The 20216-nt window shown below is 36.9% G+C and overlaps 2 protein-coding genes across 7 annotated transcripts in view; one reads left to right on the top strand and one right to left on the bottom strand.

Moving 5' to 3' along the window:
* Positions 1-2398, bottom strand: part of LOC137237523 (palmitoyltransferase ZDHHC6) — a 76723-nt gene extending 74325 nt beyond the window's left edge. The window contains exon 1 of the mRNA XM_067761244.1: positions 2085-2398. The gene's annotated coding sequence lies outside the window, so the exon portion shown is untranslated. The remainder of the gene's footprint in view (positions 1-2084) is intronic.
* The window catches only part of su(Hw) (suppressor of Hairy wing), a 32658-nt gene continuing 14246 nt past the window's right edge, over positions 1805-20216 (top strand). The window contains exons 1-8 of one of the 6 annotated variants that reach the window (XM_067761238.1): positions 1854-1871; positions 1987-2112; positions 6028-6467; positions 8595-8753; positions 9054-9481; positions 14427-14559; positions 14621-14811; positions 14889-14995. In XM_067761238.1, coding sequence (XP_067617339.1) covers positions 6033-6467; positions 8595-8753; positions 9054-9481; positions 14427-14559; positions 14621-14811; positions 14889-14995 — 1453 coding nt within the window. In that variant the 5' untranslated portion in view covers positions 1854-1871; positions 1987-2112; positions 6028-6032. The other 5 variants (XM_067761239.1, XM_067761240.1, XM_067761237.1 and 2 more) reach the window with 5 other exon arrangements.

Genomic DNA, 20216 nt, shown 5'->3' with positions numbered 1-20216 from the left:
AATCCTGGATGCTATTTGTGACGACATTTCGGATATACGTGCCTCCTGTGTTTCAATCCTGGATGTTATTTGTGACGACATTTCGGATATACGTGTCTCCTGTGATTCCATTTGGGATACCATATATGTCTTCTGTTCTGCCAGTAGAGTTTCCATCTTGGATGTAATACGTGTCTCCTGTGACTCCAGTTGGGATGCTATACGTGATTCCAGTTGGGATGTTATATTTGTCTTTTGTTCTTCCAGTTGGGATGTTATATTTGTCTTTTGTTCTCCCAGTTGTGATGACATGTTGGTGGATATTTGTGATGACATTTCGGATATTTGTGCCGATATTGCAGCCAATATCATGTTTCTCCTCCATACTCTTCCACGTCAATTTCTTCTAATTCCATTGCCTCTCGTAGTCGTGCCTGAAGTTCGAGTTTAATGCCGGTTGTATTCAATCCACGGCTCTCCAACTCCTTCTTCAGTTGCGGGATCTTCAATTCACATAACTTTGCCATGTCCAAGTTGTATTCGAAGTCTTCGGAATTTATTCAACAATTCCTCTTCTGACACCAATTGTAACGATTTTACTGCAAATCCTCTTATTTGCCCTTCTGCTAAGTTCGAATCACTAAACTGTTGAATAAATAACTCCAATATTGAATAATGGAAAAATGGCATTTATTAAAGTAATTCACAATAACACTTATACTTTGCAACTAGCTGGCTTAATAACCAAACTGATTGATAGCTCAAATGAAACTGACTTTCAAAATAATACTGCTATTGCTCGCTAGATATCGTCTTAATCGAAACTGCTTGACAACTCGAATCAAACTGAATTTCAGCGCCTCTATAATTGTCGCCTTTTATACTGTTTGATTTCAACCTTCGCATCTTCTAGGCGCTTCCAGAATCTACTAGTCCAGCAGCTCTCAAACTTCTCAGCTGTAACTACAATTGCACAATTTTATACATCTTCTAGGCGCTTCCAGAATCTACTAGTCCAGTAGCTCTCAAACTTCTCTGCTGTAACTACAATTGCACAATTTTATAGTTTTTCTCATTGCATACTTATAGGAGTATCTCAGATATATGCATGTGTTAGTGCATTGACTCTCCGCTGCTCGTATACGTACATGGTACATATATGTAGACGCAGTTATTGTTTCGTTTATGTAGATACATAATGATTGAATTATTGATGTGCATTCACGTCACTGCTTAGCATCGGCTTAGAGACGGCAGCACTCCTTAGTTTTGCTAATATTCGTAACAATATAGTTTCTGCTTTCGGATTCTGAATCTTGACGCAAATGCGCGTCTTTTGATAACGCTATCAACATGTGCGACCCGAATTTTAAGTGCAGGACTTAAGTTGAAATTTTACTAAATTTGGAAATTAAAAAGCTTATATTTCATAAACTAAGAGTTTCCTAGAGTTGCGGATGATAATTTTGTAATTTTTAGGACCCCCTCTACCCTACAAATCAACAAAAGTTTGAAAATCGTGGCGCCTTATATAAAATCCAACCCGTTGGTCGGGCTAGCACCTTAATTGTGCTGTGTTACCGGAGCGTACCGGGTCTGTTTCAGGCAAAGGACCATCACATCGATAACACTGCCCAAAGCCTTCGGGAAGTAACCTTATGGCTACAACAACAACAACAAGAATATTTACGCAGAACGCTTTGTGGAGTTGCACCCCGACGGATGAAATTAATTGTACGACTATAGGGTATACATATCTATCTACCCCGGTCTGTTCTTGTACGGAAGTTATTAGGAGCTTTTTTTTATCTTCGTTAAACGATGGCAACACCAAAAAATACCATTGCATTTGGTGTGAAGTTGTGGAATTCGTTTTCATTGTATAAAATTAGGTAAATTTCCTAATAATTATCTATTTAAAAATGACGTGTACTAATTCATTTAAAAACTGTACAATAAGAGTATTGTTGAATTGTATATAAAATTTGTCTGCATAAATATTTATAGAGTTAAACATGCCCACCGAAAAGTTGGAAAAAATCGTAGGGACAATGTTGTAAGCAATATTATATCAACATTTATTTGTAGAAAGACCAATTATTTACGCAACTGTGGACACGAAAGACGTTAATAGTAAGAAGTGTTTTAACTATTTAATAAATACATGATCCCAAGTTTAGTAATAAATAAATATGGTAAATATTTAGCTAATTGTTTTACAATCCACTAATTTTTCTGACATTCTTTTGCTTATATACTTGTTGCATTCGCTCTGTTGCTGATATTGGAACGTGGGTGTGGGTATGTTCATTTGATTGAATTTGTGATGTTCGGTATTAAGCGCCCCAAGATCGTTTTGCTTTCATAAAATTGTAAAATTGTGGTACGTAGTAAACTGCTTCTAGGCGTGCTGACGTATGCATTTATCATATTGCCTTTTTCGTAATTACACAGTGCCTAAAACTTTGTTACAATTTTATATAACTTTTTTAAATTACATTCACATGTACAAGGCCAATTAAAGATAGATACACAGTTCCGCCATAGAAAATTCATAGAGGTGAGGATTTACTACGGTACAAATGAAGAGCAACCTCAAATATCAAAAAAATTATAAAAATCTGATTAATACTTATCGCAGTGATCATAATATAATTTTGGGTTGCCTACACAAGTGAAACTTAACTAAGTCGAAACTTGATTCTTCATTTTGGTAGTACTATATTCCCCAACACCTGTCCCTATTTTGTTATTATTATTATTATTGGTAAATCTATACGACAGCATGACATTGCCAATACGCGTCCAAAAATATCAAGAGAGGTGTCAAAAGACGCGTATTGGCATCAGTATTAAAAAAATTGTATCTCTGTCCGGAGATATTTGCAGTTGAAGTTGGGGATTTGGTAATAGTGCAGTTTATGGTACCCACCGAAATTTGGGCCAAAATTTTCGAGTGAGGTATCAAAAGATGCGTATTCACGTCTAGATCAAGAACACCTTTCTGCGTTGGCAGCCTACGGCCGCGCTTAGGTAATAGTCTAGTTGAGGGGTCGACTGCTAATACGCTACCAAAAATATCGAGAGATGTGTCAAACGACGCGTCTTGACATCAGTATTAATAATCCGAAGGCGGAAAACGCGTTCAAAAGATAAACCGAAAAAGACCCGCGGGTACCTCCGAAACCGGGGGTCGGATCCATAGTATTTTTGCGCAGAACACCTTCGGCCGCGCTTATAAAAAATAACCCTGGGCTACGCCATGCCAAGTCCGGGTGTGTGGTATAACCGTGGCTACCGCCACGGTGATGCACAATTTTTTTTGGGGGTACAAACACAACAACAACCACATGGAAATCGCCAACTTCAACTGCAAATATTTCCGGATATAGATAAAATTTTTCTTTTCCGCCATCGGATTATTGGTCTCGAGATTAATACGCGTCTTTTGACGCCTCTCTCGACATTTTTGGTAGCGTATTAGCAGTCGACCTCTCAACTAGACTATTACCCGCGCTTATAAAAAATAACCCTGGGCTACGCCATGCCAAGGCCAGGTGTGTGGTATAACCGTGGCTACCGCCACGGTGATGCACAATTTTTTTTGTGGGTACGACACAACAACAACCACATGAAAATCGCCAACTTCAACTGCAAATATCTGCAGAGATAACATTTTTCTTTTCCGCCTTCGGATTATTGTTCTCGAGATTAATACGCGTCTTTTGATACCTCACTCGAAAATCTTGGCCCAACTTTAGGGTGGGTACCGTAAACTGCACTACTACCGAGGATTTTCATGTAGTTTGTGTAATGTTGGCAGCAGATGAAGCGGCTTTGTGAGTGTTCGAGAGTAAAGTTCTTCGAAAGATTTCCGGCCAAGAAAGTGTTGCTATCGGAACCCGCCTATGGAAGCAGAGGTAGAGGGCGGCCCCCGCTCCGTTGGAAGGACCAGGTGGAAAACGATTTAAACTCCCTTGGTGTGATCAATTGGCGCCGGTCGGCGGAGCGAAGGAGCGACTGGCGCGGCTTGTTGGACGGCCATAACCGTTTAGACTGTTAAGCGCCAACTAAGTAAGTAAGTAAGTTGTAATGTTGGCGTACCCACAAAAAAAATTGTGAACCTGATTGTTTTGTGCGGATATAGTTTTGGTCTCCAAACCGGTGTGCTGTGGATCCCACCCCCGGTTTCGGAGGGACCCGTGGGTAATTTTTAGGGTTTTTGTTAATATCTTTTGAACGACTTAAAATTTTCTTTTCCGCTTTCGGATTATTAATACTGAGGTCAAGACGCGTCGTTCGACACCTCTCGTCATTTTTGGACGCGTATTAGCAGTGTCATGCTGTCGTATAGAATTACCTTATTATTATTTATTATTACGGCGTTTTAAGCCTAAAACTTTGACAATTACAATTTGTAAGTACATTTTAATAGTAATAGGATTTCTATAATTTGGGCCGTCGGAATGCATGCGATTCCGATCAGCACGGGAACCGGCGATCCCAACGGGCGAATCCTGTAGTCATCTTATTTGGAGTTTGGAAAGAACGTGTTAGCAATCCTGCCCTACTCCAAGACATAGGAATACATAGTTTAATTATTTATGTTGTCGGAATGCAATAGATTCCGATCAACACATATGATTCGGATCTCAGAGTTATAAGGCACTTTTATTGGGAGGTTGAAAAGAACGTATTTCCAATCCTGTCCTGTTCCAAAACTTAAGATTATACAGTTTTGTTATTTATGCTGTCGGAATGCTTTTGATTTCGCTCAACACAAAAGCTAGCAGCTCAGCGGAATGAGCCACTTTTATCGGATGGTTGGAAAGGACGTGCAGCAGGTTTTTATATACCTAAACATAATTAATCATAACATATTATTGTTTTATTATTTCTGTTGGAATAGACGTGACTATCATGAACCCTCCAACTGTTTGTCTGAGACGATGTTTTCGGGAACTCTTCCCCAATTTGATTGCGAGCGATATATTTGACCTGACGCATAAGGTTCCTCTGTGTCTGTTTGGATTGCCCATGTACGCTCAAGGATCAGTAACATGAAATACAGATACAAAGTATTTTATCTTATGGGAATGGTTTTGCAATATAACTTTTTTTGAAAGTGTTTACGTTTTCACAATTTTTAACATGATTGGGATGTTTATTAAAGCATTTCATGCCTTTGTAAAATATATTTTGCTTGTCCATTTCTGTTTTGAAAAGAGGTCTAAAATTTTTATTTTCCCTAATCATGTAAGAGTCGGTTTCATTCACATACACACGTTTTTCACTTAGGTAGGCTGGTAATTTACCATGCTTGATATAAAATACCAATTTCATACTATGCTAAAATATCAACTGTTTCACACTCAACCAGTTTAGTGCCGTACCTCATTTTCAATATAAATCTCATAGCTTTGTTTTGCACAATTTGTAACCTGTCTAGTGTTTCATTGGCAATAAAGAATATTGTAGGGCAATATGAGAAGTGCGGTTCTATGATGGATCTATAAACTTTCAATTCATATTTCTTACTTAAGTTTACATGATCTCTTCCAAAATCCAATTTTTTCCCCATTTTGGCAACAGTATAATCAATGTGATCCGTAAACCTCAGTTTATTGTCAATCAGGATCCCTAAGTACTTAAATATATTAACTTCCTCAATGCTCGTATTCATTATTTTTAGATCTAAATTAAATGATTCTTTATTGGTCGTCCTAGATAAAACCATGAACTTAGTTTTGGTAACGTTAAGCTTGAGTTTATTCATTCTGTTGATCTGGTTTTTTTTAACGCTAAAAAGTATACCGATTCATTTCCCTGCTTTCTGTCAATATTTCCATATATGTATGTATGTATCAATCGCTGTGGGAACATATACTAAATTCAGGTCCCCCATTAGTTTCAAATCTGCCATGAGTTGAAAGCATTGTGTAGAGGAAAATAGTAGAAAACAATGAATTGGGCATCGAATGGGTACCGGATCATCTAGTTACCTTTTTGATACTGAAATTTATGTGCATTTTAATTTTTTTATTCCAGACAATATGGCTGATACCAATATCAAGACTAGCCCGAAATCTAAGGAGCTGTTGAACAAAACAAGCCCTGGTAATACGAAAAAAATTTTAAATCAACGTGCCTCGAAACGTCCAAAACAAGCTACTACCTCACCAAACAGCGCGTTCAAGCATGTGAAACTTTCTATAAATAATAAGAACACTAGTCCTGAAAGTGCTGTAGACATGGATCACTATGTGCTACAAACTATAAAAGATGAAAGTAGCGGTGCTGGTGAAGAAACAATAGCTTTCGTTTTATCTGATCTTAATGAGAAACAAAAAGGGGTACAAACTAACACTGAGGAAACAGCAGAGGAGCTAAAACTCACAGAAGACGAAGACGCCGGAGATGGTGATGATAAAAATGAGACTTCGGAGCATGTTTGTGGCAAGTGTTATAAAACGTTTAGGCGACTTAGTGTGAGTAAGCTTAAATATATATTTTTTAAATTGCCTTATGAACGAAAGCACATCGCTCGAAGATGCCATGTTTTATGAAAAATAAAGCAGGAATTTTTATATTGTTGGATTCAAGGTGTCAGATTGAGGCCCGGTTTCTTAGTGCTACTTTAAGTTAGATGTTGTTAAACTTGTGACTTTGGGCGGTTGAACTAAATTGAGTAGTGACAAGGTTAAGCTGACTGAGCTCAACTTTAACTGTTCTTTCCACTGGCGCTGATAATCGAGCCCGGACCTAATGTTGAAGTATGATTTCTTGCTATAAGCTGTGTTAGGAGTGAAGCGGTATTTGTTTGCATATATTTTACAAGACTGAAAGTGGTTAACACTCTCCCAACTTACAGAGTTTTCCATAAATAATGTTCACAGATTTCTATGACGCGCTTCTACCCTGTCTTCACTCTAAGAGGTAACAAGGCTTAAAAAAGGGACTGATCTAGCAATTGACCAAGTTTATAGAATACACACGTTAATCTGGGCAAAAAATTGCAAAAGATCACCACTAAGTCACGGAACAAAAACATTTTTATTATGTTGGCTTTTAAGTATTTTTTTGTTTCCACATTATTTTGCCTACTAACCGAGTTCACGCACCTAAAAGTATGCTTTTCTTTTCTGCAAGTTGTGATAAAATGGCTATAGCAAAACGACCGGAGTGTTCAAAAGGATGTTCGATGAATTCATGCATTATGTGCAAAGTGAGGCGAACATTTGTAATGATTCAGATTCAGGCTCTCAGAACAAATCCAAGAGGACGCCGTCGGCAAAATCCAAATATAGTCGGTAAACTGATTTGGTGAGTCACGTGAGATAAAATCTTTTCGCAAAGTCAAATGACCAATTCTTGGAGAATAGAAAGGGAGGCTACTCAGTAGGGAGTAGGGATTCATTTGGCTCACGTCGAATATGGATAGGGCCCAGGTTGAAGTCCTACATATCCCCAGCAACTCCAAAACCAAATTTTTAATGTAGTGTGAAACCCATGCATCTAACATTAAGTTCTATTTGGTCTAACTCTCTTGGAATAGCCAGTTTCCGTGGACTCGCTCTTACTCTTCAGATGGGGGCGATCCACTGCTGGAGCAACAATAGTAAGCAGGCGAAAAAGCATAGCCTACCCCCGGCGGGTTAGGGGGCTTAGAATATACCCGCGGTAGGTATGCTTGTCGTAAGAGGCGACTAAAATACGAACCTGATTCAAGGGGTTTGTAGCGCAACCCTCTTATGGGGTTGCCAGCGCAATATATAACATCTTAAAACCCAATTGTCAACCTCGCCTATCCGTGGCGAATCCTGTTTCATTAACAGCCGAGGCTCTGGTGACCCCGAACTCCTCATGGATCTAGGGGGTGGGGGGGGGGGGGCGGATTTTGACCTAAAAGGTTTCAGATGGTGCTTGTTACTGGAACTTACCGGATCTGCATCCGAAAGGAATAATCGTAAGAGGCGACTAAAATACCAAATAGATTCAAGGGATTGTGTAGCGCAACCCTTTCAGGTTGCCAGCGCAATATATTTCTCCAAACCCAATTGTCAACCTCACCTATCCGTGGCAAACCCTGTTTCATTAACAACCGAGGCTCTGGCGACCCCGAACTCCTGCTGGATCTAGGGGGTGGGAGGGCGGATTTTGACCTAGAAGGTTTCATGTGGTTGTTGTTGTTGGGTCATGTGGTCATACCAAATCGTTCACGAGATGGTGCTTGTTACCGGAACGTACCGGATCTGCATCCGGCAAAGGACCATCAACATCGATACCACTCCCCAAGGCCTTCGGAGAGTGTCCTTATCGCTACAACAACAACAACAACAACAACAGAGCCTACAAAGCCACTGAGACCTGAACGGAAACTTCGGATATAGTATTCGAGTCACAACAGCTAAATATGGCTTCTTCAAATACTGTGTGCCGCTCAACCTTTTGGCGCATATTCAGAGTCAAAATAAATACGTTACAAAATTAGTTGCAGCTATTTGTACAGCTAGCTCATAGGAAATTATGTCGAAAAGTTGCAACTAATCAACCTATTTATTTTGACAAAAACTATGCGCATTTATTTTTAAATCCTCGTTTATTGTTTGTTTTAGGGGCTCAAAAATCACATGGAATATTGTCGTTTTGACAGCGGTTATCATTTGCGTAGAGATGAAATGCAAAAAAACCTAGACAAAATAGAGAAGGATGCTGTTACTATGGAAAACAAAGATATTTGCTTTTGTTGTGGCGAAAGTTACGACACATTCCATGTATGTATCCAAATATTGCATAGTTTGCCCAAAAACATGAATGTGTAATTATTAAAATAATGTAAAATCAAGCGAAAAGTTTAGATGCGTAACGGAATGAATTAAATTTTTCCCCCGGGGGGAATTTTTCCAAGTGGTAAATTTAAATTGTAACTGAGTAGTAAATAGTGTAATGCATTTGAAAAATTTACAATTTCATGTTTCTGATGAGTATATGTACATATTTATATTATATATTTATATTCTTTGATATGTGATTTAATCAAAGATTAACTTAATCACTTGTTTTGCTTCTGTTAGTTGGGTCACATTAATTGTCCAGATTGTCCCAAATCATTCAAATCACAAACGAGTTATGAGCGTCATATATTCATTACGCACTCCGAATTCGATCACTATTCATGCTCGATATGCAATGCGAAATTGCGCAGTGAAAATTTATTGAAATTACATGAAGATCAACATAAAAATCGTGGCAAGCCATTTGCTTGTAAAATATGTGGAAAAGATTTCACACGTCCATATCATCTTAAACGTCACCAAAAGTACTCATCATGCTCAGGCAATGACGCAGACGCCATGAAATGCAAAGTATGTGATAAATCATTCATTCGTTTGGATAACTTACGTGTGCATTTACGGAAACATTTAGGTACACATCTAACAAAGAAATCTGAATATAAATGTCCACAATGTAAAAACTGTTTTTACAGTCTATCAACTTTAAAGTAAGTAATTAATTGATATATATTGAAGAAATAAGTAAATAAAGTTAGGATATATATTTGTGAGCGGAATGACTTTCTGACACGTATTTGCATTCTGACCTAAAATATTATACTCAGCTGAGCAGAGCTCACAGAGTATATTAATTTTGTTCGCATAACGGTACCCCGAAACGACATAAACTAATCGAGATAGATATAGACTTCTATATATCAAAATGATGTGGGCGAAAAAAGAAATTCATTTAGCCATGTCCGTCTGTCCGTCTGTCCGTCTGTCCGTCCGTAAACAAGACAATTTGAGTAAATTTTGAGGTATCTTAATGAAACTTGGTATTTAAGTTTCTGGGCACACTTTTTCGATATCGAAAATTTCGAAAAAAACGAAAAAGTGCGGTAATTCATTACTAAAGGCGGATAAAGCGATGAAACTAGGTAGATGGGTTGACCTTATGACGCAGAAAGAAAATTAGTAAAATTTTGGACAATGGGCGTGGCACCGTCCATTGTTAAAATACGGTTCTTTAAAAGTTTAGCAAGCTGTAACTTGGCAGTCGTTCAAGATATCATGATGACATTTGGCAGGAACGTTACTCCTATTACTATATAAATGCTAAATAAAAATTAACAAAATCGGATGACGAACACCCCCACTTTTTAAACATATTTTTTTAAGTCAAATTTTAACTAAAATTTGAATATCTTCACAGTATATAAGTAAATTATGTCAACATTCAACTCCAGTAATGATATGGTGCAACAAAATATCAAAATAAAAGAAAATTTCCGTTCTTTTTCATTTAATTTGTCTAGGATACTTTTAATGCCATAAGTCGAACAAAAATTTACCAATTCTTGTGAAATTTGGTAGGGGCATAGATTCTATGACTATACCTGTTTTCTGTGAAAATGGGCGAAATCGGTTGAAGCCACGCCCCGTTTATATACACAGTCGGCCGTCTGTCCTTCCGCTCGGCCGTTAACACGATAACTTGAGCAAAAATCGACATATCTTTACTAAACTTAGTTCACGTACTTATCTGAACTCACTTTATCTTGGTATTAAAAATGGGCGAAATCCGACTATGACCACGCCCACTTTCGATATCGAAAAATGAAAAAAATGCTATAATTCTATACGCAATGCGAAAAAGGGTATGAAACATGGTGACTGGATTGGTTTTTGTCGCAAAATATAACTTTAGAAAAAATTTTGTGTGACACCTACCATATTAAGTAGAAGAAAATGAAAAAGTTCTGCAGGGCGAAATCAAAAGCCCTTGGAATCATGGCAGTAATACTGTTCGTGGTATTACATTAGCGGTATCCGACAGATGATGTTCTGGGTCACCCTGGTCCACATATTAGCCGATATATCGAAAACGCCTTCACATATACAACTAAGGGCCACTCCCTTTTAAAACCATCATTAATACCTTTAATTTGATACCCATGTCATACAAACACATTCCAGGGTTACCCTAGGTTCAATTTCCTACATGGTGATTTTCCGTTATTTGACAAAGGATGAAGGAAAATCGTTCCAAAAAACGTCACCCTTGGTCTACAATTTGGTCGATATTTCCCAAACGTTGTGATATGGAATTAAAAACCACTTATAAACCATCTACGAAACCAACGCATCTAAGCTCTCAGCTGAGTATGTAATGTTCGGTTACACCCGAACTTAGCCTTCCTTACTTGTTTTCCTTTAAAAGTTTATACTAAATATGGAAAATTAGTTTTAAAAACAATGTGCAGCGGACTTTTTGGGATGGTGATGGTTCCAACACTGATTGTAAGATCTGAGGGGCAATTTTTGTTCTGTGAAACGATGAAGTGAATCAAATTTCTAATAAATTTGAGTAAATTTTTTTCAACTTAATACAGTAAAAAAAAAAAATATTTATCCCTTCCCTTTTTATCGAAAGGCTTCTTTGTCAAAAGTTCAGATAAAGTGTCACCTTTGAAGCACCTGGAGGTAAAAATTTTCTAGAAATTATTTACCAAAAATTTCTTTAGGGATTGTCTCGGGGAACATCTTTGTACAAAGAACGCGAAAAGCAACAGATAATAAAAAAAAAGAAAATGTCCGCCTTTACATGATTTATTTAATCAGCATTTTCTGTGTAAGCGATCTTTGCTGCCAGGTATGTTAGTAATATCTAATTAGTATAGGCCTTTGTAAGAAACAATAAGTCAACGCTAGGATAAAAAAGTCCTGCATATTTCAAGGCGTAAATTATGTTTTATAAAATCAAGTGTGCTTTTCTAAATCGAATTGCCTACTCCAAAATACAGTTTAAACTGAAAGCAGTCTATTTCGGGTTCGTTAAGTTAAATATTGAGAAATAAAATATGGGAAGCGTCTAGGATGCTTTTGAATTAGATTGTTTCTGTTGTTGTATTAACGATAAAGACACTGCCCCGAAGGGGAGTGTTATCGATTGTGAGCGGTCCTTTGCCGTATATAGATCCGGTACGTTCCGGTAACAAGGTACCATTAAGGTGCTAGCCCGGCCATCTCGATTAATATGACCACATTAAACCGTCTTTTTTTGAAACATGGTATCACGCAAATATATTTTTGTTAGGAACATTGAGGGGTAAATTGGAGCTATAGTGCATCGCCGTTACTCGTCTTACATAATGCCTCAAAAAGATATAGTCAAAAGATCGAGCAAAGTATTGTAACGAATTTACTGCAAATCCTCTTATTCCTAACGTTCGTATCGCTAAACTGTTGAATAAATAACTCCAATATTTAATAATGCAAAATGGCCTTTATTAAAGTACTTCACAATAACACTGATACTTCAGAACCAATAGCTTGCTTAAATGAAACTGATTCTCGTGCCTCTACTTTTGCTGCCTTTTATACTCTGTGATTTCTCGTTCGCATCTTCTAGGCGCTTCCATTTCCAGAATCTACTAGTTGGTCATCAGCTATAAAATTAATCAGCTGTAACTACAGATGCATGATTTTATAGCTTCTCTCAAACCCCATGTGCTTGTGTTTGTGAGCGACACTTGCACAACCATTGCATACTTTCAGGAGTATCTCAGATATATGCATGTGGTTGTGCGTTGCTTCTCCGCTACGTGTACGTACATACGTGTAGACATAATGATTAATTTGGTTATGTGTATACAAGTCACTCTTAGCATCGGCTTAGAGATGATAGTAAGGGGTACTAGTATTCGCTAGTATTCGTCACAATATATATAAATTGAGGTCGCAATGTTAAATATACATTTATTTCAACACTTCTGTACCGATTATATCGAAATTTTAACAAAATATGGAGATATATGCAGCTGTTAGCTATGTAACATTTGTAACATTATGTAACATTTTGATACAAGAGACCCGGTTTTGCAGATATCAGTAAAAATATAAAACCGAATAACCGCCAAATATTTTTTTACTGCAAAGTTTGCAACATATTTATTTTAACACCTTTCTAGCGATTCTTTTGAAACTTTGAAAACATATAGATATGTGAAGGAAGTATGTTTAGGTAAAAAAGTTTTAATATCCGAGATCCGGTTTTGGAGATATTGAAAAAAATATATACCCGGAAGACCTTAATTTTTTTTTACTTATTTAAACACTTCTTAACCGATTGTGTTGAAATTTTATCAGGATGTACATATCTATGTGGGGTATATTTAGGTAAAGTTTTGTTGATACCCGAAACCCGGTTTTAAAGATATCGGCAAAAATATGAAACCGGCTAACCGTCAAATATTTCATACCCTTTGCTAATTTTTTCTCTACACCACAGTAGTATACCATCAATTGCCTCATATTGGAATATTCTCGCAAGGAAAGGTATTGATGTTTGTATATGGGTTAAATATACAAAATTTTCGCCAAACATTGGCAATCGTCAAAAGGTGTAGAATTTTTTTTTTAATTTTTGTACCAAATTTGTATTTCTTTTCATTTACTTTTAAATGAAACCTCGTTTAAAAAAGAAAATTTCTACACTTTTTGACGATTGCCAATTTTTGTCGGAAATTTCGTATATTTGCCCCATATACAAACATCAATAACTTTCCTTGCGTGAATACTCCAAGATGAGGCAATTGATGTTATACTACTGTGGTGTAGAGAAAAAATTAACAAACGGTTATGAAGTGATAAAGTGATTAAAGTAAAATTGTAGCTGTGCCCACAAAAAAACATGCTCCTGAAAAAAATTTACGCAACCAAGTGCTTCCATTTTTCTGCCTCCACCTTCAAAACTGAAAGGGGCACATCGAATTTGAAGCCCCAGGCATTTTTAGTCCCTGACAGGCTATTACCGTGCATAATCCAAATTTCAATACTCAGTTGCCTCAAAACGCTATAAGCAAAAAAATGTCAATATTGAAAATGACAAAAAAAAAAAGTATCGCTACTTTGATTGATGATAGTTTTGAGTATTGGAGGGGCACATCAATTTTGCTCATACTTTTAGAATCTCCGTCTCAAAAACAACATTCAGTTCAAATTCCATAGCGTTTCAGCGATGCCTCAAAGTTTTATCGAAATAATTCAAAAAAAAAAAAAAAATCAAGGGTATCGTTTGAAAAAGTGTAAAAATCTACGTTTTTTACGTTTCGAAGTTCTGCATCAACTACTGTCAATCTTACTATCAACTTTCTCCATTTTTAAAATGTCCTTGTACTTTTTTCTGACCTTAAGTTTTTTGCCCGTGTGTAAAACCCGAGTATCCAAAAAAGTAAAAGTTTTTGGGATTTGCCCATATGCGCTAAGCCTTCAGAATATAAAGGCGATCTTGGAGGGTATACAATAATCGTTCCACCAAAATAAATTAACTCAAACATTTGTACAATGTAATACATGCAATTTTTTATATTGCACTACAGAAAGTATTAGGAAATTAAGGGATAATAAGATATTGAATATGACCAATTAAATCTATAAAATTTTTTTTAGTATACACACTCGTACACATACTGGAGAGCGTCCTTTCGATTGTGACTTGTGCGAAAAGAATTTTCCTTCCCTAATTTCGCTTAAGAAACATCGTCGTTATCATACTGGAGAGAAACCCTACACTTGTTCTTTGGTAAGCTTGATGATGAAACGTTTATTAAAAAGTTCAATTGAATGTCGCTTTATTTTTACAGTGCAATCAATCATTTGCAGTGAAAGAGGTGTTAAATCGGCATATGAAACGTCATACAGGTGAACGGCCACATCGTTGTATGGAGTGCAATAAAAGTTTTATACAAGCATCTCAATTACGTACTCATGCGGCGACTCATATTTTACCATTCGAATGTTCAGAATGCAATGAAAAATTTAAAAAACAAGCTCAGTAAGTTATCTCGATATTTAAAAAAAAATATTTTTTAAATATTAACTTTTTATTTAATATTTTTAATGCTTATATAGGCTTGAAAAGCACCAAAAGAGGCATAGATATGCATGTAATGAGTGTCGTCATGTATTTCCCACAATGTCTAAATTGGAAGAACATATGGCTGCTAATTCCCATAGAGGTGAGATTATTATATAATTTTTAGAAAATTTCATCAATTCTTTTATTGGAATTTTCAGAATTTTTTGTGCATGCTGATTTTTAGCCAAATTAACTTTAAACTGACAAAGTATCAGTTATAAGTCTCTCAAAACTCACATTTATTTTTAAAATAATTTCTTTCAAAACGGTGTTTTATTTTTCTTCCATTATTTTTCTTCCAAGGGCGCATAGTTCTATTTTTCATATAAAGAAATTTATAAACCTTTGGAAAAAACTTGTTAAGATTTTGATTTGGCCACAAAACAACATACTCCAAAAACTTCTGAAAATTCGATATAAAAACTTTTCCGAAAACGTTTTTTAATTTAATTTATTACTAGCGTACCCTCACCCGCTTCGCTAGGCGATAAATTCAATGATTTGCTGAAAGAGAATAAAATTAATACGAAACAAAGCAAATCCTTTGATACAATTTCATTCGAACTTTATTGTAACACTTTTTGGTAGACAACGTTTTTGGTTTTTCCATCTTTCGCGTAAATGAATAATGACGATGGTTTGCCTACTCGTGAGCAAGCTACATGCAATTGTCCATGAGAAAAAATTGGGTATTCTAAATTAATACCGCACATTTGTAGAGACTGTCCTTGCGCCTTATTAATTGTTATAGCGAAGGCAAGGCGAATAGGGAACTGCAAACTTTTGAAATCGAATGGTAAATCCGTCGGAATCAGTTCTGGGTATCAAAACGTCTTCTCCTTTGTACTTCCCTTTCAAAATTGTTGCTTCTATAACGTTACCCATTAGCTTCTTCACTGCGAGTCTGGTAGTCGTGGCACATTAATGCTGCGCAGCATAATAACCGGTGATCCAATTTTTAATCGTAAATTATGAGGTGGTAAGCCTAGCAAATCGAGTGGGTTTAAGAATTCAGTTGGATAATTTACGACATCTTGATCAGTAATAGTGTCCATTGACTTATATGCAATTATGTCACCAGGTTTTTGATCCAGTATAGCTGCATTTATATCATTGACATCCTTATTATTCCCAGCTAAAACTGCTCTTTCGCTGAGCCAATCATAGTTTTTGTAATGTTGAACTATGTTTGGAAATACACTCTGTATCAATGCCTCCTTAGACTGTGCAAAAGTGCTGAAATTGTTAGGCAATGTAATCATTCCTGCTGGATCGACAGACATGTGGCCATTTCCGATTTCAGTAATTGCTGTGAAAATTCAGCTGCTGACGGATCGTTTTGTAGTTGAACACGTACGTTTGTAGTAAGTGTAAGCGTGTTTACATGGCTCCACAAATATGATGATTTTAAACATGCATTGATTTCATCTGCAGTCGTGGATTTTGGGATCACAGGAAATGTTTGCCTGAAATCTCCAGCCAATAAAATCATGGCACCTCCAAAGACTGTTTGGCTTCCTCGTAGAACTTTCAAAGTTCTATCAAGTGCTTCCAATGATTTCTTCTGTGCCATAGTACACTCGTTCCATTCGATGAGCTTAATACTTTAAGAACTTTTGCCATTCCAGATGTTTTCGAAATATTACATGTTGGTGTTTCATGTACCTGCATATTCAGAGGCAACTTTAATGCAGAATGTGCTGTGCGACCGCCTTCCAGTAATGTAGCCGCAATTCCGGAAGAAGCGAGTGCCAATGCAACGTTATTATCTGATCGAGTTGTTGCTAATATCAATGAAATCAAATAGGTCTTGCCTATTCCCCCAGGAGCATTCAAGAAAAACAATCCACCAGTTCCATGGTTAACATTATTCATGATTGTATCAAAAACATGTTGCTGTTGGTCATTCAATTTCGTTAGATTTGATGTTACAAATGTGTTTAGTTCATTGCAATCATAATGGTATTCACGCTCCAGTTCTCGATTGAACATATCATGCATTGGACGATTTGCTGTTGGCATGCCCAATTGTACTAACGATTTGTTTGACATCGACAAACAAATGTCGTCAATCCTTATCAATGCTTCATTGTAAATTTCCAATGTGAATTCCTACTCATAATTTGCAGTATTCGACGCATTTGGTTTAAAATATCATCTTCCATATAATATTTGCAATTATTATCGAAAATAATGTTCGTATTTAATGTGGACTGGCTATTACAGCTGAAACGGCGTATCTTCCCAATGCTTATATCCTCCAACAAATTTAATTGTTGACATGCTTCACGATATGTAGCGCACAATTCACCATTAATTGTTCTTAAAGCTTGGAATGATGTTGGGCTACGAACATTAATTAAAAACAATCGCAAGTAAAAACGCTCAGCATTGTTTGAATGAATCTAATGCATCTAATGCGTCTAATACATCTGTTGAGAACACATGACCTTGAACTGGTTTTCCTTGTTTTCACCTTTGAAATGTTTTCCTGGATTTATCCCATGTGAAATATTGTGGCACTTCTGCATATAGCAATGTTCTTGCAAAATCGTCCGATTGACATAAAAAAGGCAGTCAAAGTTGTAGACGGTGCACTTGTTGCTCTAAGCGCTGCATTTTCAGGAGTAAAATAAACGCGTTGGCCATTTTCAAGGTGCGTTTGTGTATGTGTGCTGAAGCATCTCTCATAAACAGTGTACAAACCTCGGTGTTTATGTTTACTCTCCTTCGAAAAAATTTGCAACTTATCAGCACGACACAAATCGAAAAATTCGTATATTTATTCAAAAAGTGTTGTACACATGAAATGATCTCGAGACGGTCGTCACCCAGAGAAAAATTACCACTCATCAGCACAGCTTCCTTTTGATATCCATATTGAAGTACTCATTAACAGCTTCCATTTTATACCCATAATGTAAAAACTCATCCTAAGGTTATACTGATCCACGTTTTGGGCAATATCTCGAGACCCTAGTCACCCAGTTGTATGAAAATTACCCTCTGCTAAAGAACTCATCAACAGCTTTCATTTGATATCCATATTGTATAAACACATTCTAAGGGTATCTGGGTCCACGTGCACAAAAATTATGTACTAAACCACTCATCAACAGCTTTCATTTGATATCCATATTGTATAAACACATTCTTGGGGTACCCGGGTCCACACTTTGCCTATATCTCGAGACCCTAGTCACCTAGGGATACGAAAAGTACCCCACATTAAAGTACTCACCAGCAGCTTCCATTTGATACCCATATTATACAAACAAAACGTAGGGTTATCCGGGTCCACGTCTTGACCTATATCTCAAGACCCTAGAAATTAAAAAAAAAAATTTATTAAAAACATTCCCCTATTTGATCCCTATAATATGAAAAAAGAACGAATAAAATTGGCCTCGGATCGGCCCCAAAACATGGACAGGAACGAACATCATTTCATTTTTATATATATAGATTACGGCTGTTTAGGCTTAAAACCTAAACTACTAAATACAATTCATTATCACAATCACTTAGTTCTATTGAATATACTGTGGGAATACCAAAAATTTGGAACATATATTTTTCAATTATACATATTGGTATTTTAAGCTGTCGGAATGTATTAGTCTCCGATCAACACAGCTAAACATGTATTTGGATGTTGGAAATATCGTGTATCCAATCACCCCTCAACTTTGTTTAGTAATGACGCTGTCGGAACGCATGAAGATTCCGATCAGCACAGCTCAACATATAATGGGAGGTTGAAAAGAACATGTTTCCAATCCCCCTGTTTGGCCTTATTTTCGTTACACATCATATGATTTTATTGTTATACGAGGGTTGCTATTTATATCTTGAGCCTAATAATGAAGACAGTAATTTATTATCGAAAATGGCTTTATTGTTTTTCCAAGTATTCTCCATGATAATCAATACACTTTTGCATGCGTTCAAAGCAATTTTCGTAGCACTTTTTCCACTCCGATTGAGGCATCTCCAAAACATGGTTTTTGAATGCATCAACGTCTTCTTCGGGCGCCGAAAAACGTTGGCCACGCAATTTATTCTTGATTTGCGGAAATAAAAAGAAGTCATTTAGCGCCAAATCAGGGCAGTACGGAGGGTGACTCATTAATTCGACGATTTGGCCAGTCAAATAGACGGTTGTTTCAGCCGATGTGTGAGAGCTGGCATTGTCATGATGAAGAATGATCCTTCGTTGCTGTTTCTTCTTCCGTATTTCACCAAGCACTACTGGCAAACAAATGGTTGTATACCATTCGGAATTCTCCGTTCTTCGTTGCTCTAATGGCACGGTGTCCACATATCCAGTTATTCCGAAGAAACAGGCGATCATTTGCTTCGAAGAGCTTCGCCACGAATCACTTTTGTCGGAGTTGGCTTATCTTGGAAGACCCATACAGTGGATTGCTGTTTTGTTTCGGGCTCATACGCATAGATCCAAGATTCGTCACCTGTGTAGATGTTATATACAGCTTTTGATGCACTGTATTGTATTTCTTTGCACCAATTGACACGAGCAACTTTTTGAGCTTTTTTCAAATTATGCGGGATCCAACGCGAACAAATTTTTTTCACAGCTAAATGTTGATGCAATATCTTATTGATGCTCGTCATACTAATGCCCAGGGATGCCTCAATCTCACGATAAGTCGTATGACGATCAAGCAAAATAAGTTCGCGCACAGCGTCAATGTTTTGTGGCACAAAAACTGATTTTGGACGACCTTCACGAATTTCGTCCCTGAGCGAACGGCGGCCACGACGGAATTCGTTATACCAGCGTTTCACAGTGGCAAAGAATGGGGCTTCATCACCAAAAGTGGAAGTAAGTTGATCAAAGCACTCCTATCTTGATAGTCCACGGCGAAAGTCGTAAAAAATCATCGCACGAAAATTTTCACTAGTTAATTCCATTTTTTCGCTGATATACAATTTTTAAGTTACTGTAAACAACACAAGTTGTGCTCAAATGTCAAAATTTTCTAAAGAAGGTTATGCTTAAAAATGTCAAACTTTCAATTGAAAACGTCAGATGGCGCTGGCAAATTAGTGTTGCCAAGGCTCAAAATATAAATAGCAACCCTCGTATAAATGTTGTCGGAATGCAAGTGTTTCCGATCAGCAACAGTAAATATCGGCTGAAAGTACCAAACCCCAGCGAAATTAGTTGTTGGAACGGTCTCGAGTTACAGGTGGCGACCCGATTTTCTTTTCCTTAGAGCCGGATGCATAGTATTTTAATGCTTACAATATTACCATTCCATTTTCCCGCTCCAGTATAGGATATGTCATGTAAAAAT

Source organism: Eurosta solidaginis, chromosome 1 (assembly GCF_040869045.1).
Source record: "Eurosta solidaginis isolate ZX-2024a chromosome 1, ASM4086904v1, whole genome shotgun sequence".
Lineage (NCBI taxonomy): Eukaryota > Metazoa > Arthropoda > Insecta > Diptera > Tephritidae > Eurosta > Eurosta solidaginis.
Note: the sequence above shows the minus strand (reverse complement) of the source record. Positions and strands in the feature narration are given on the sequence as shown.